At 39.6% G+C, this 14,312-nt stretch overlaps 1 protein-coding gene across 3 annotated transcripts; it reads left to right on the top strand.

Moving 5' to 3' along the window:
• The first annotated feature begins 4,019 nt into the window (after window positions 1-4,019).
• LOC135470425 (uncharacterized) lies at window positions 4,020-14,000 on the top strand. 3 transcript variants are annotated; one of them, XM_064749361.1, is made up of 6 exons: window positions 4,031-4,171; window positions 4,703-4,820; window positions 8,639-8,743; window positions 10,041-10,103; window positions 11,132-11,203; window positions 13,667-14,000. In XM_064749361.1, the coding sequence occupies exons 2-6, from the start codon at window positions 4,800-4,802 to the stop codon at window positions 13,721-13,723; spliced, it is 318 nt and encodes a 105-aa protein (XP_064605431.1). In that variant the 5' UTR covers window positions 4,031-4,171; window positions 4,703-4,799; the 3' UTR covers window positions 13,724-14,000. The 3 variants fall into 3 exon arrangements, with proteins under 3 accessions (XP_064605430.1, XP_064605431.1, XP_064605428.1); XM_064749360.1 differs by lacking the exon at window positions 4,703-4,820 and having other exon boundaries at window positions 4,020-4,171; XM_064749358.1 differs by lacking the exons at window positions 4,031-4,171; window positions 4,703-4,820 and adding an exon at window positions 5,504-5,652.
• Window positions 14,001-14,312: the final 312 nt, after the last annotated feature.

The raw sequence follows: 14,312 nt of genomic DNA, 5'->3' as shown, positions 1-14,312 counted from the left end.
ACATGTACATTCACAAACCCCACATCAAGGTCCACCATACATGTACACCCACAAACCCCACATCATGAAGGCTCACTATACATGTACATTCACAAACCCCACTTCATCCAGGCTCACTGTACATATACATCCACAAGCCCTACTTCACCAAAGCTCACTGTACATGTACATCCACAAACCCCACTTCATCAAAGTTCACTGTACATGTACATCCACAAACCCCACTTCATCAAAGCTCACTATACACGTACATCCACAAACCCCACTTCACCCAGGCTCACTGTACATGTACATCCACAAACCCTACTTCATCAAAGCTAAGTGTACATGTACATCCACAAACCCCACTTCATCAGAGCTCACTGTACATGTACATGTACATCCACAAACCCTACTTCATCAAGACTCACTATACATGTACACCCACAAATCCCACATCATCAAGGCCCACTCTACATGTACACCCACAAACCCCACATCATCAAGGCCCACTATACATGTACATCCACAAACCCCACATCATGAAGGCTCACTATACATGTACATTCACAAACCCCACATCAAGGTCCACCATACATGTACACCCACAAACCCCACATCATGAAGGCTCACTATACATGTACATTCACAAACCCCACTTCATCCAGGCTCACTGTATATGTACATCCACAAACCCCACTTCATCAAAGCTCACTGTACATGTACATCCACAAACCCCACTTCATCAAAGTTCACTGTACATGTACATCCACAAACCCCACTTCATCAAAGCTCACTATACACGTACATCCACAAACCCCACTTCACCCAGGCTCACTGTACATGTACATCCACAAACCCTACTTCATCAAAGCTAAGTGTACATGTACATCCACAAACCCCACTTCATCAGAGCTCACTGTACATGTACATGTACATCCACAAACCCTACTTCATCAAGACTCACTATACATGTACACCCACAAATCCCACATCATCAAGGCCCACTCTACATGTACATACACAAACCCTACTTCATCAAAGCTAATTGTACATGTACATCCACAAACCCCACATCATGAAGGCTCACTATACATGTACATCCACAAACCTCACTTCATCAAGACTCACCATACATGTACACCCACAAAACCCAAACCTTTAAGACTCACTATACATGTACACGTACAAGTCATCCTGTGATGAGTGGAAAAAAGTAGCATTCTACCACTGATTTTGCGTGATTCAGTAATGTCTGTGCTTATCGGCAGCTGTTGGGACTTAGAAAATACCCAGGCTAAGCACTGATCATATTTCTTGCTTATAGCTATGTGAACTGGTTTCATGTGAACATATTGTAAATTATACTGCATACTGTAGTGGTATTTACGCTGCACTGTTTGGACAGCACGTTGTAGTACTATGGACCTCTATTTGCACCATGATTGTTTCTTGTAACTAGGCCTCCACATTTACCTTTGATCTCTAATTGGATCCATCCAAGATATGTCTGTAAAAGGTTTAATTTTTATCTGTTTTTTTTCTTCTTTTACTTGTGATTGTAAATTGGGGTTTCCCAAAGATATCTATGTAATAGACTGTATTTATCTTTCATTTTCGCCGATGATTGTTAAACGGATTTACCAAAGATGTGTACATGTATGTAATGTCTTCGTATATGTTTATTATTGAAGTCAATTTACAAAAGCCTATTACGGAAATCATCCACAGTACCCCAGTTATGTGCTTTTATAACTTCTTGAGATCTCAAAATTCAGCGCTTAATTCAGCAATTGTGTTCAAGCTTTTTTCTTCTTTAATTGACACATTGGGCTGCTATCACAGTCACAAATCGGGTTTGCATCACTGTCCCAAATTGAGCTGGTAGTACAGTGCCACATTGGGCTGCTAGCACACTGACACATTGGGCTGCTAGCACACTGACACACTGTCGGCTGGTACGTGTATCACAGTGACAGGTAGCACAGTGACACACTGGGCTTGTATCACAGTAACACAGGTCTGGTGTCACATTGACTCACAGGGCTGGTGTCACAGTGACATATTAGGCTGATATCACAGTGATTAGGCATAAGGCCTAATTGTAGCACACAGCCCCATTTGGCTGTTGTCACGCTGACGCATTTGGAAGGGTGTACAGTGACACAGGATTGGTTTATACTCAGGTTGTGATGATATAGGGTCCAGCTCAAGGAATGACTGTCAAAATATTCACTGCTAATAACAATTTCACCTAATTGGAGATTGATGTAGCTGTTAAGTGCCTTTTTACTGAAGTGGTGATTATCACTGTATGTTCAATAAACAAAGAGCTTTTTTAATGAGGATGGCATAGTATTTAAAGTGGAGATATACATACCTCTTACATGTGTGTTGTCAGGTGTTTCAGTATGAATATAATGGGCCAGATTATTTTATAAGTATATGTGGCTCAAAGTGTTTTTCTTCATATACACGAATGTGCTGGCATAATGGAATTAAATCCCTTTAATAGATAATCAGTACACCATTCAATATCTTATCTACCCTGTATAATTTCTGTGAGAATAAATTTTACTGGTATGTTGAGTGAGAACTGAATCTTCTTGAAAACATTCAGAAAGAAGCTGAGAGATTAACCCGCAGTCATTTAAAATGCTGCAAGCATGCAGCCTGCCATTTTTAAGTGGTGTACTCAGTGCTTTTTATAGCCCTATCTGCTGCCACAGGAGTTGTTGCAATGTGATATTGCCGTAGAATTACGTCAGTGCTGAATACAAAAGGAGACATGTGGTCACTTTTTCAGATGGAGCACGCTTTGTGTATTTGAAATGGTAACAGTAGAAATATAACCAAAAAAAAATTGGCAGTGCTGTATGTGTTGGTTGCCATGGATGCATGCAGTCATCAATAGCTGTTTGATATCTGCCGCCAATTAAGTGTTGGATTGCGCCACTGGTTTTTGATTTCTTGTATAAAAAGGAACACCCAGTTTTATGTATTTATTTGATTGGTTTTTTGACAACGTACTCAACAATATTTCACATATACGATGGCAGCCACCATTGTGGTGGGAGGAAACCAGAGCGCGACAGAAACCCATCACCATTTGCAGGTTGCTGACAAACTTTGCAACCGACAAATAGATCGAGAGGAAGCCTGCATGAAGTGGACTTCAAATCACAGCGACAACATTGCGTAATTGTGCCACCGTGATGCTTGCACACTATAATAACCACTTCGGCCCCACACAGTTCTATGATGAATCAGTGTAGGCCTACTGTGGCCACATTGAGTGCTGCCTAAATGTAGATCTACAATGTTATATATGGTATGCATTAAGAGTACCGGTATCAGCACTTTTGCCAAGACATGAAACAAAGGAGTGGCGTAGATAGGCCTACCGGTATGTATTTTTCTTTTGAGGCTCAGTTTTAACCATGGCATGGACCTAGAGGAGAATGCACGTGTATAAAGTATTTTGTAAAAGCAAAGGTTGGGACTGAGTTCTTGCATTTTCTGATATCACTGCCTGTCTCATCACCATTACCCCCAGTGACCTCTCTGTAAAATTTGCGAGGTTTAGTGGTGCCAGCTAGTTATGTAAATGAAAGCGAAAGTTAGAAATGATCTACAGCCTTTCCCTGGGAGTGGGGAACTATATGTATTGCCTAAATAACATGGCAGTTAAACTGTAAACTCTGCTTCACAAAGCCAAGTCCACTGCTGTCGCAAGCAAGAAAAGTGACTGGATGGGCGCACACTTAAACGGCCCAAAATAATGACAACTCTCATATTTAAAGTGAATTAAACATCCATTTTAAAGGTGCGCTCCTTTCCCAACAATGGTGAGTCATTTTCACTCTAAACGTCTGGGTATTTTCCTGAATGTAGTTGACTTTCTTTTCACACGTTTTACTTTAAATCAAGCAAACCGGGTGAGCCACATGCGTTGACCATGCACAGTCATGTCAATGACTAAGCTGTTTTCCTGACACCAGAGGGCGCTAGTAACCACTTTGCATATCCGGTTGGAACTTCGAACTCGCATGTTTGTTATTGTCGTGACTGTTAGCTTTTATTACTTACAGATCGTTGCCAGCTGCACATCGAAAGTTGCATTGAACGTTGCCCGTTGAAGCGTAGCTTTATCTCAGATTTATTCACCATGGTCAAACAAATTGCAGCGAAGGTGAGTTCTGTCAACAGTGAACGTCTTACTGACATGGTTGTCACGCACGTGCTTTACCTTTGAGTTTGACGTCACAACGCCAGAAAACTTTATGTACTGTTCATTATGCGTACGTGTAGATTGTTAAACTATGTATTTTAGTGGCTGAATAATTCTGTTTATATGGATTTTGTGATATACTTATGTACTAGTATGACATTAATATTAATAGCCCCACGCTTTTATGGACTTCGAGCAAAAAGTTATGCTTAGCTAGTAGTAGCAGTATCTGTAACTCCTCAATCTAGGGAGTGGCAGTTCAAAAGCCTTCCTAAAACGTCGTCGTCCTCATTGCGGACATTTATGGGTAAATACCTTCAAAAAATGAGCCAAAGTTGTACTGACAGTCCACAGAGTATATATGAAGTATTCAGAAACACTGGGTAGCTAGATGAGTTGCATATATTGCAACTAGGTTTATCTAGTACCATACTTAGCAACAGCTCTTAGCTCTGGGTGACTGACTATGTTCGCTTTTTTTTATATTCATAGCTTTGAGCATTTGGGTACCTTGCAAGGACAGGTGATAAATAACAAGGAGCTTAATGGGCGAAATGCTGATTTCTGAAGTTAAAAGTACTACAGGACAATGAAACTATCATATTTGAAGGTTAGGCACATTCTGAATACATTTCCAGAAAAAATTTCTTACCTAAACCTTCGAGTAAAAGCTATAATTTTTTTTATTCATGCTTAAATTTTATTCAAGGTCTATCTTGGGTGGGTTAAATTTGGTTTGTTTTCACTTGCAAGTTCCAGTATCACCTTTACCCCCAGTGACCTCTCTGTATCACCATTACCCCCAGTGACCTCTCTGTAAAATTTGCAAGATTTAGTGGTGCCAGCTAGTTATGTAAATGAAAGCGAAAGTTCCAGATGATCTACAGGCTTTCCCTGGGAGTGGGGAACTATATGTATTGCCTAAATAACATGGCAGTTGAACTGTAAACTCTGCTTCACAAAGCCAAGTCCACTGCTGTCGCAAGCAAGAAAAGTGCCTGGATGGGCGCACACTTAAACGGCCCAAAATAATGACAACTCTCATATTTTAAATGAATTAAACATCCATTTTAAAGGTGCGCTTCATTCCCAACAATGGTGAGTCATTTTCACTCTAAACATCTGGGTATTTTCCCGAATATAGTTGACTTTCTTTTCACACGTTCTACTTTAAATCAAGCAAACCGGTTGAGCCACATGCGTTGACAGTTCACAGTCATGTCAATGACTAAGCTGTTTTCGTGACATCAGAGGGCGCTAGTAACCACTTTGCATATCCGGTTGGAACTTCGAACTTGCATGTGTGTCATTGTCGTGACTGTTAGATTTTAGTACTTACAGATCGTTGCCAGCTGCACATCGAAAGTTGCATTGAACGTTCCCCTTTGAAGCATATCTTTATCTCAGATTTATTCACCATGGTCAAACAAATTGCAGCGAAGGTGAGTTCTGTCAACAGTGAACGTCTTACTGACATGGTTGTCACGCACGTGCTTTACCTTTGAGTTTGACGTCACAACACCAGAAAACTTTATGTACTGTTCATTATGCGTACGTGTAGATTGTTAAACTATGTATTTTAGTGGCTGAATAATTCTGTTTATATGGATTTTGTGATATACTTATGTACTAGTATGACATTAATATTAATAGCCCCACGCTTTTATGGACTTCGAGCGAAAAGTTATGCTTAGCTAGTAGTAGCAGTATCTGTAACTCCTCAATCTAGGGAGTGGCAATTCAAAAGCCTTCTTAAAACGTCGTCGTCCTCATTGCGGACATTTATGGGTAAATACCTTCAAAAAATGAGCCAAAGTTGTACTGAGAGTCCACAGAGTATATATAAAGTATTCAGAAACACTGGGTAGCTAGATGAGTTGCATATATTGCAACTAGGTTTATCTAGTACCATACTTAGCAACAGTCCTGGATGACTGACCAGGCAAAATGTGTCACTTGAAAAATGCTTGAAAAATCCGGTAATACATGTTGTTGATTTTTCCTTGTCAGCAAAGCAATTGTTTTACTATGGTTAATTAAAACAATGAGAAATCCATAGCAAGCTCTAATGTATTAGCAGTAACTGTAAGCACAATACTTCAGTTGTGACAGCAGACAGTGAGCTACTGGTCATTCAGGTTTAATTGGATAACCATACGGTGACTGGTCAGTCACTAAGTGTCACTTAATGGATGCCTTTATTTTCACACTAAATATGCACAGTCACTACACACAACATTTGTGCTACACTAGTCTACTTAATTGATGGTCAGTTAATTTTGCTTCCTTTTCAGGAGGCTTAGCTCCGTCAAAGTATCGCCACATTGCGACGACGTTGTTGTTGTTGATTTATTGCTGTGACATTGTTAGAGACATACAAATTAATAGTTTGTACTGGACGTGTGTACGTGATACGATACACATACGATGAAGAGGCTGTTTTCTTATCGACTGTACTTGCCTTCCAGTCAGATCACCTTTCTGACGCGCCCGATACATTGCTCGGAGGTTTCGGCACTTCAGACTTCCTTTTCATAATGTCAACTAGAACTGTTTGTACACTGCTTGGGTGTTTCTGTGAACCAAACTGCGATCAGTGTGGAACAGAACCCCACCATTGTGTCAGTGACATTTATGCTGCCAATGTACGAAAAAAAAAAATCTCACGTCCCTATTTCTTAATAAGAGGAAGGCTTATCACTGAAAGTGTTAGTATATTTTACTAGCCCATTGGGCCAGTGCTTTGTAAATTCAACTGATCCGACAGAAAATCCACTGGCCTCGAGCCACCGGACCAGTGCTAATTTCGAGCCCTGGTGGTTATCCTGGTTCCCGACCCAGCCATGACAAACATACTCATCCTGGAGTAAACAGAAGCGACAGTTACTGAACTCGTGTAGGTACTATCTGTATCGTCACACATGCTACCCAGTCGAAAGCTGAAAGTTCATCCAGGCATCTTTCAGATTAGGCCTGGCGTCACTACACCTGCACTCCACATGAAGCATAAATACTGGGACAGGCCCTATTCAGTCTCCTGATCATATTTTCCCACATTGCTGATGTGACACACAATAAACAAAATACTTTAAAAAAATGAAAAAGGTGTCTAATATCCATTTAAAGAAGTGAGGGAAATATGAAAGTCTTATGATCTAAACGTTTTGAATAAGAGGGGGTATCTGGCTCACATACAATGTACTCTTCACAGTGGAGGAGCTGTTCACATTATTGCCTAATGCCATCTGTTTAATGCTGACAGCTGTTTTCTGGTGTATGTGTCTTGCCTGAGGTTCGAAGTCTGAATCATGATTTGATGTCTCGATTGAAAAGTATCAACAAATGGATTGTTGTTATAAGAGGCTTTTATCGTCATTAAAAATCTGTTGACTTCAGTGCATATCAAACATTAGGACATAAACAAGTTGTAAATTTTCCAGTGGGGCTATGTAGGAACATGTACTGCCCCACAGGCACTTGAAACTGTCTCCCCTCACCAGACTTTCAAAAGGAACTATACAGTTATGGACGGCTGTGAAACACTTAGCGAAAAAACACTAAACAGTGACAAAAAAGCAATGGATGAACTTTGTTTCTTGATTATTATCATAACTGATCATACTTTCAGTAAAAAGTTAAAATTCTCTCTGAAAATCATCTTTGAAGGAAATTACCAACAGCGATCAAAACACACTGCTTGTGTCCAGTGTTTGCCATCTATTTTTGAATTGGCCCTCAGTTTTAAGAGATATCAAATACCCAATGCTTAAATATGACGTATACCGAATCTCCAGAAAGCTCTGCAGGTAAAGCTTCACAGATATTCTCTGTCACTGGACTGGTAAAATGGGGATTTTTACTCCTGGCGCTGTAATACTGAAGGAACTTGCAAACAAAGTCGTCAACCTAATGATTGATTGAAATATGCTCCAGTTTCTCGGCAAAATGACACAGTCTTCCGTCAAGGCTTAGGAGTCAAGACAAAGAATTACAATGTCCACCTAACAGTCACCAAACTACATTCTCTCAGGGTATACCAACTTCTGTGTATTTCTGAAGCCCACAGGAAAAGGTGTGCCGTTTTCCAATATGCACATCAACTTCGATTAACTTTACTAATGATACAGCAGCGGAATGTAACCGAAAAGCCAGAATTGACACAGTGACCTGATCTGGAAACTTTTATATGTTCTTTACCTAATCTAAGCCTAACTGTGTCGCAAGAATTTCTGGTTTTCTCCAGCCACAAAACTGCCCACCACCCTATTGTGGTGAAATATAAAATTCTTGAATATAGAGTCAAACAAATAATGCAAGAGCAGTGTTAAAATTACCATACAGTGTGTATGTACTGCAGACAAAAAAACTACTAACATTTCCGGATAAAATTTAGAGCAGATTTTCTTATTGTTTCACAATATGTTACAGGGAGATTTTGATGCCGCTTTGAAGGAGGCTGGAGGCAAGCTGGTTGTTGTGGATTTCTTTGCAACATGGTGTGGGCCGTGTAAAGCCATTGCCCCTAAACTAAAGGTAAGGTAAACATGGCTTACCTGTAGTTAGGCAGTGCATCATGTAGCTCACTCAGCGCATCATTTAGTTCCCACAGCGCATCATATAGTTCCCACACTGCATCATATAGTTCCCACACTGCGTCATGCAGTTCCCGCACTGCATCATGTTGTTCCCGCAATGCATCATGTAGTTCCCACAATCCATCATGTAGTACCCAAAGGGCATCCTGTAGTTTTCATGCCGCATCATGTAGTTCCCACAATGCATCATGTAGTTCCCACAATACATCATGTAGTTTCCATGCTGCATCATGTAGTTTCAATGCTGCATCATGTAGTTTCCATGCTGCATCATGTAGTTCCCACATTGCATGATGTAGTTCCCACAGCGCATCATGTAGTTCTCTCAGCACATCATATAGTTCAAACAGTGCATCCTGTAGTTTCCATGCTGCATCCTGTAGTTTCCACAGCGCATCCTGTAGTTTCCACAGCGCATCATGTAGTTCCCACAGCGCATCATGTAGTTCCCACAGCGCATCATGTAGTTCCCACATTGCATCATGTAGTTTCCACAGTGCATCATGTAGTTCCCACATTGCATCATGTAGTTCCCACTTTGCATCATGTAGTTCCCACAGCGCATCCTGTAGTTTCCATGCTGCATCATGTGGTTCCCACATTGCATCATGTAGTTTCCACAGCACATCATGTAGTTTCCACAGCACATCATGTAGTTTCCACAGCACATCATGTAGTTTCCATGCCGCATCATGTAGTTCCCACAGCGCACCATGTAGTTCCCACAGTGCACCATGTAGTTCCCAAAGTGTGGAAGTTCCTCAGGTCAGAATATCTTGATTTCTCAGAGTGTGTAATTTTCCTCCATGATCATGAGTAAAGAGCCCATGTGATGTTCCCATCAGCATGTACATGCAAGTGCATCCATAGGTCTGTATATAATCATTTTGTGTTTTTTTGTTTTTTTTTTACATGAATTTGAAGTTTTCACAACCATCTATGTGATAATCACTGGGAATGAGTGATTAATAAAGTACTTTGGCCGTTGTTTGACTGAAAAATTGTTAAGTATGACATTAAACCCCAAGCATACATGTATACATAACAATTAAGGCTGAACACACATTGGCAACATTGCCGCTGTACAGTGGCTAAGAGTCACAAGGAGGGTGCCTTGTTTTCCCAGATTTTGTGACATTCCCCCCCCCCCTCAATCTATTTTACACCTGGCAGGTTTAACAGTATTATATTTGGACTCATCCATCCAGCTGTGTATCATTCTGTCTGTTACACAGGAATGGTCAGAAGGGGAATTCAGTGATCTAGTCTTCCTGAAGGTTGATGTGGATGAGTTAGATGTAAGTACACTCCTTTCTTCTTTTGTCATGATAAACACCCACACCCTGCCCCTCCTGTCCCCCTCCCTTCAGGATGTAATATAAGGGGGATGTACCGATAAGCATGTCAGTGCATCCATAGGTCTCGTTGTAATCATGTCTTCTGAGTTTCTTGTCAACGCAACTAAACATAAAGTTGGAGATTTTCTGCCATTGCCAATTAGTGATGTGCACACTCACTTCAGTGTGCAAGAGAAAGAGTATCTGTCACATGTGGACAAATTATTTACATAGCTAAAAGCTGATGATGTGCACCAGATATTCTTAAGTTTTCTCCCCCAATGACTCTCGTTGCGGTTCATATTCCCAGCGAAATACTCATTGAGTATGGCATAGAATACTAGAGTAATCAGTTTACTCCTAGGACTGATTCCAAGAAAACTATTTCTGACTTTAGTCAAAATTTTAAGCCTCTTTAAAATGCGTAGATTTTGGTACTGGAAGTTGAAATTTGAACACATTTGTCTTCAGATAACATTGATCAGGTGGACACAATATTAATTTCTAAAACTGAATAATAATCTTTAACATCATATTTCAATTTTGACCTAAATCAGAAACGGTTTTGCTTTTCTTTTCGGTTGGTGATATGTTTGAATTATCCAGCTCCTTTGAGTTTTCAGGTACTTTACATGACAGCCACACATTGTCAAGTAGTTATGGAGGGGTCAGGCAGTTGATGGGCAAGTGGGGGCCCCGGAGTGGTGGTATTAAAAGGGATGGGTGTTTGTTGGGTTGTCCTTTTTTATCCAAATACCTGTCATGTACATGTCACAATCTGAAGAAGTTAATTGTTGTTGAATATTTAGCTCAGTGTTTTATCCAAATATCCAGTTTTACAGAAACTCTTGACTGATCTGTCTGTTGCCTTAATTTAGGCATTACTGTACCAAGAACTTAGTTGCGCAAGTTATTGTTAGGTAAATAAAACATTGTTTCGGCACAGTAAATGCATCTTGTTACATTGTTTTGTCACTTTTTGGTTACAGGATCTAGCAGCAGAATATGGGGTGAATGCCATGCCAACATTTATCCTCTTCAAAAACAAGGAGAAAGTTGAGGTAAAGCATGTACCATCGGTCATGAGCTGAGCTCATGAATTTGTACTCTTGTTTATTTTTTCTAACTTGACATTATGGCTCAGTCTTAGTAAACTTCGATGTTCACAGAGAATAAATGTCCTGAATTCTGATTCCCAAGTCACATGCCATCTGGTGGATTCCTTTTAGCCAAATCGGTTATACACAGTAATTGTTGCAGATAACAGACAATTCCTGTGTACCAAAAAAATAAAAAAAAACCAGGGGATTTGTTCTTTTTCTTGGCCTGACTGCCACTGTGGGACATGGTGGGATGTTCCAGTGTGTGATGTCCCAGTGATCCATGGCCTAGGATCTCTGAATTATTAAAATCAGACTTCACTTGTGGCATTATCCAGAACTTTTGTTTGAATTTAGATTGTTATGAAAGTCTGAGAGAACCCTTCATATTAAGATAAAAACTCCTAAGATAAGTCACAATTTCAACAGAGTAAACTGTTTTGAAGTTTAGACGGAGTCTGACAAAAGTCTGTAAGAGCTTTGTGATCTGGGGGCCAGAAGTTTCATTCAGTAGCTATAATAATAAACTTACGCACATGTACATGTAGACCATCAAATACCCAGCCATTACATTTGTTGGAAGAATTGCCACCACTGATCTCCTGCAGTGGCTAGTGAACTGATACATTAGTGGCTATGGTGTAGTGACTGATTATTTGAAAGATTGAACACCATTATTATTTCATTTCCAGGAACGTATATACATTCTTGTAATTACAATACTCATTTATGCATATTTCACTGAAGTACTCACTTAAGGATTTCACAAAATTGACTCCAAAAGGAACAAGTAAAGACTTAATCATATTCCCCCATCAACTGTCCATCACATCATAGTTATTTTTGACAGGATTCAAAATTTGCATCAGTGACCTTCTATAACAGTCAGGTTGTGAGCTTATTAAGCCCCCAAGATAAAGGCAGAACAGCTTATTTGTACCCATGTTTGTTGGAACATGTTGCGAAATAAAGATGGACAAGGTGTGTGATTATCACAACCTTTGCTGGAGGGAGACGCTAAGTTTTGTTTGTTCACCTAAATTTGTACTTCCCACACTCTGGATTGTGTCAGGCAGGTGTTATTAACTCACTAGGTTTTGTTTCAGAAATGTGTTGGCTTGTGAGTGTGATACCACACCTAGACTTTGTTCCAGGAGTGTGTATACTTGAGATTGTGATACCACAACCATAGCCCAAAGCTAAGCTTGATGTTCCTATCATAGCGCTCAGCTTTGCACATATTGATCTCCATGCGCTCTATTTCACGAAAAACTGTTCGAACCCTACCTAATATTTACTGTTCTCTGATTCTCTGCAACACCGGGAGCATAATATGTCAAAACCAGCATTGGTAAGGTATCTTTCAACAGTAATCCAGCCATTTAAACTTTCGAATAGGAAAACTCAAACCAACATCTATGTTTGGAATTCAACTTCGGGTAGAGTGATGGGCCATGAAAATTTTATCCCACCCAGCATTCTTTTGACGGGAAATGCAATTCTTAAACAAAATGTTGGGTGGGATAAAATTTACCATAAGTGATAAGCGAGATGGCTGTGTTTAATGCGCATAACCCCAATTTTTGTTTGTTGGTTGCTTACCAATCCCCTACGGTTACACTAAAGCATTGTCTCAGCAGTTACACAAACACTTAATAGTATTTTTTTTTTTTTTTTTTTTTTTACATATTATGCTTTGTAATATTGCAGACTTTACATGGACTTTTAAGCATAGTTACAAGTTGAAGATTTCAAAATACAAAAACCTGGAACTGCGTCGAGTCCTGGGATTTTGTCAAAGTCCATTAGGATGTAGCATGGGCATAAATAGAAAAAAACTGATGTTGGATGACCACAGAAGTGGCTGGTACTTAGCAAGGTGTGGAAGTGTCAACTTTGCCTCCTCTCCTAAACGTGATAGTCTTATGAATCTGGCGACGAAACTAAATACAAAATGTCACAGCTCCATAGGACGAGTGATCTACGTGTCGTTTTCGATATTAGTCAGAGCTTCCGTGAAATAGGGGAAAACATGACCAGACTGTTCTGGGGATTACTTTCCTTTAAAAGTATAGCTTCTGGTAAAAGATGTATTATTTGGATGGGTGTTTGCATTGTACAAACTTATCTTATAAAGTTGTTTTAGTTCGATCAGTTAAATGTGATAAGTGTATGCAACAAATTACACCTTGTGAACCCAGCCTAAATCACAAACCGGGAAGACCAGTGCCTGCTTAAGTCTTCTGGGCCAGTCAAAATTATATTGGCCTCAAACCAGTGTTAACGTGGAAGCGTGCTTCGTACTCGGTGGTGGGTAGAGTAAGCAGTCCAGTAAGCAAACAAGTTACAATAATCATCTGTGTCAGGAAACATGTAAAGCATGACTTCCTCAAATTGATGTCGCTTTATTCTGTTTTGTTTCAGACGGTAGTTGGAGCAAGTGAAGCTAAATTGAGAGAAGCCATAAATAAAAACAAATGAATTAAAAGTTCCAAATTGTTATCCCATGATGACTCCAAATAATGGTGTTGAAATCAGAAATGTATCTTACTCAAGCTGTAATGAAGTATTTGGAAATAAGAAAAATGTTTTAAACTATTTAGTATCCGAAGATATATATGATATAACTAGATTATCGTCATGAGTAACACTCATCTGCTGATCATGTCTTTGTCGTCTTTTTATGTCGAATGTGTTGAATGGGATTTAATGGAAGAACATCAGAATAAAAATTGAAATTTTTTTATACTCATCGTGATATCAGTATCACACCTCGTTTTTACGTTTTAACTGCCACTTTCTGTAGATGTCTTCCTGCTAAATTCAGGTTGCGGAGTTAATATTATAGCCTGTTTCTTCTAACCAGCTGCCTATATTTAGTTTTATGTAGAATCAGTCATACCCCTAGCAAAATTGCCTGTAATCAGTGAACCGCAAAAACAAAATCTACACTTGGGTATGTTGAAAGTTCATATTATTGCTTTTGAATAATTCTGACATCACAAGAGTTTTGATGTTAAAATAAAGCTTATGAAACTTAACATTAACGTACGGCCTAAGAGGAAGCCAG

Source organism: Liolophura sinensis, chromosome 7 (genome assembly GCF_032854445.1).
Source record: "Liolophura sinensis isolate JHLJ2023 chromosome 7, CUHK_Ljap_v2, whole genome shotgun sequence".
NCBI classification, from domain to species: Eukaryota; Metazoa; Mollusca; class Polyplacophora; order Chitonida; family Chitonidae; genus Liolophura; species Liolophura sinensis.
The sequence above is the reverse complement of the archived record's forward strand: the minus strand, read 5'-3'. Positions and strand labels throughout refer to the sequence as shown.

Excerpts from the sequence above, each read along its gene's own strand:
- LOC135470425 (XM_064749360.1), top strand. The coding sequence starts at position 4,148 with ATGGTCAAACAAATTGCAGCGAAG. Across the intron at positions 8,744-10,040 it reads CCATTGCCCCTAAACTAAAG|GAATGGTCAGAAGGGGAATT; the intron begins GTAAGGTAAACA and ends TCTGTTACACAG. Across the intron at positions 11,204-13,666 it reads AAAACAAGGAGAAAGTTGAG|ACGGTAGTTGGAGCAAGTGA; the intron begins GTAAAGCATGTA and ends GTTTTGTTTCAG.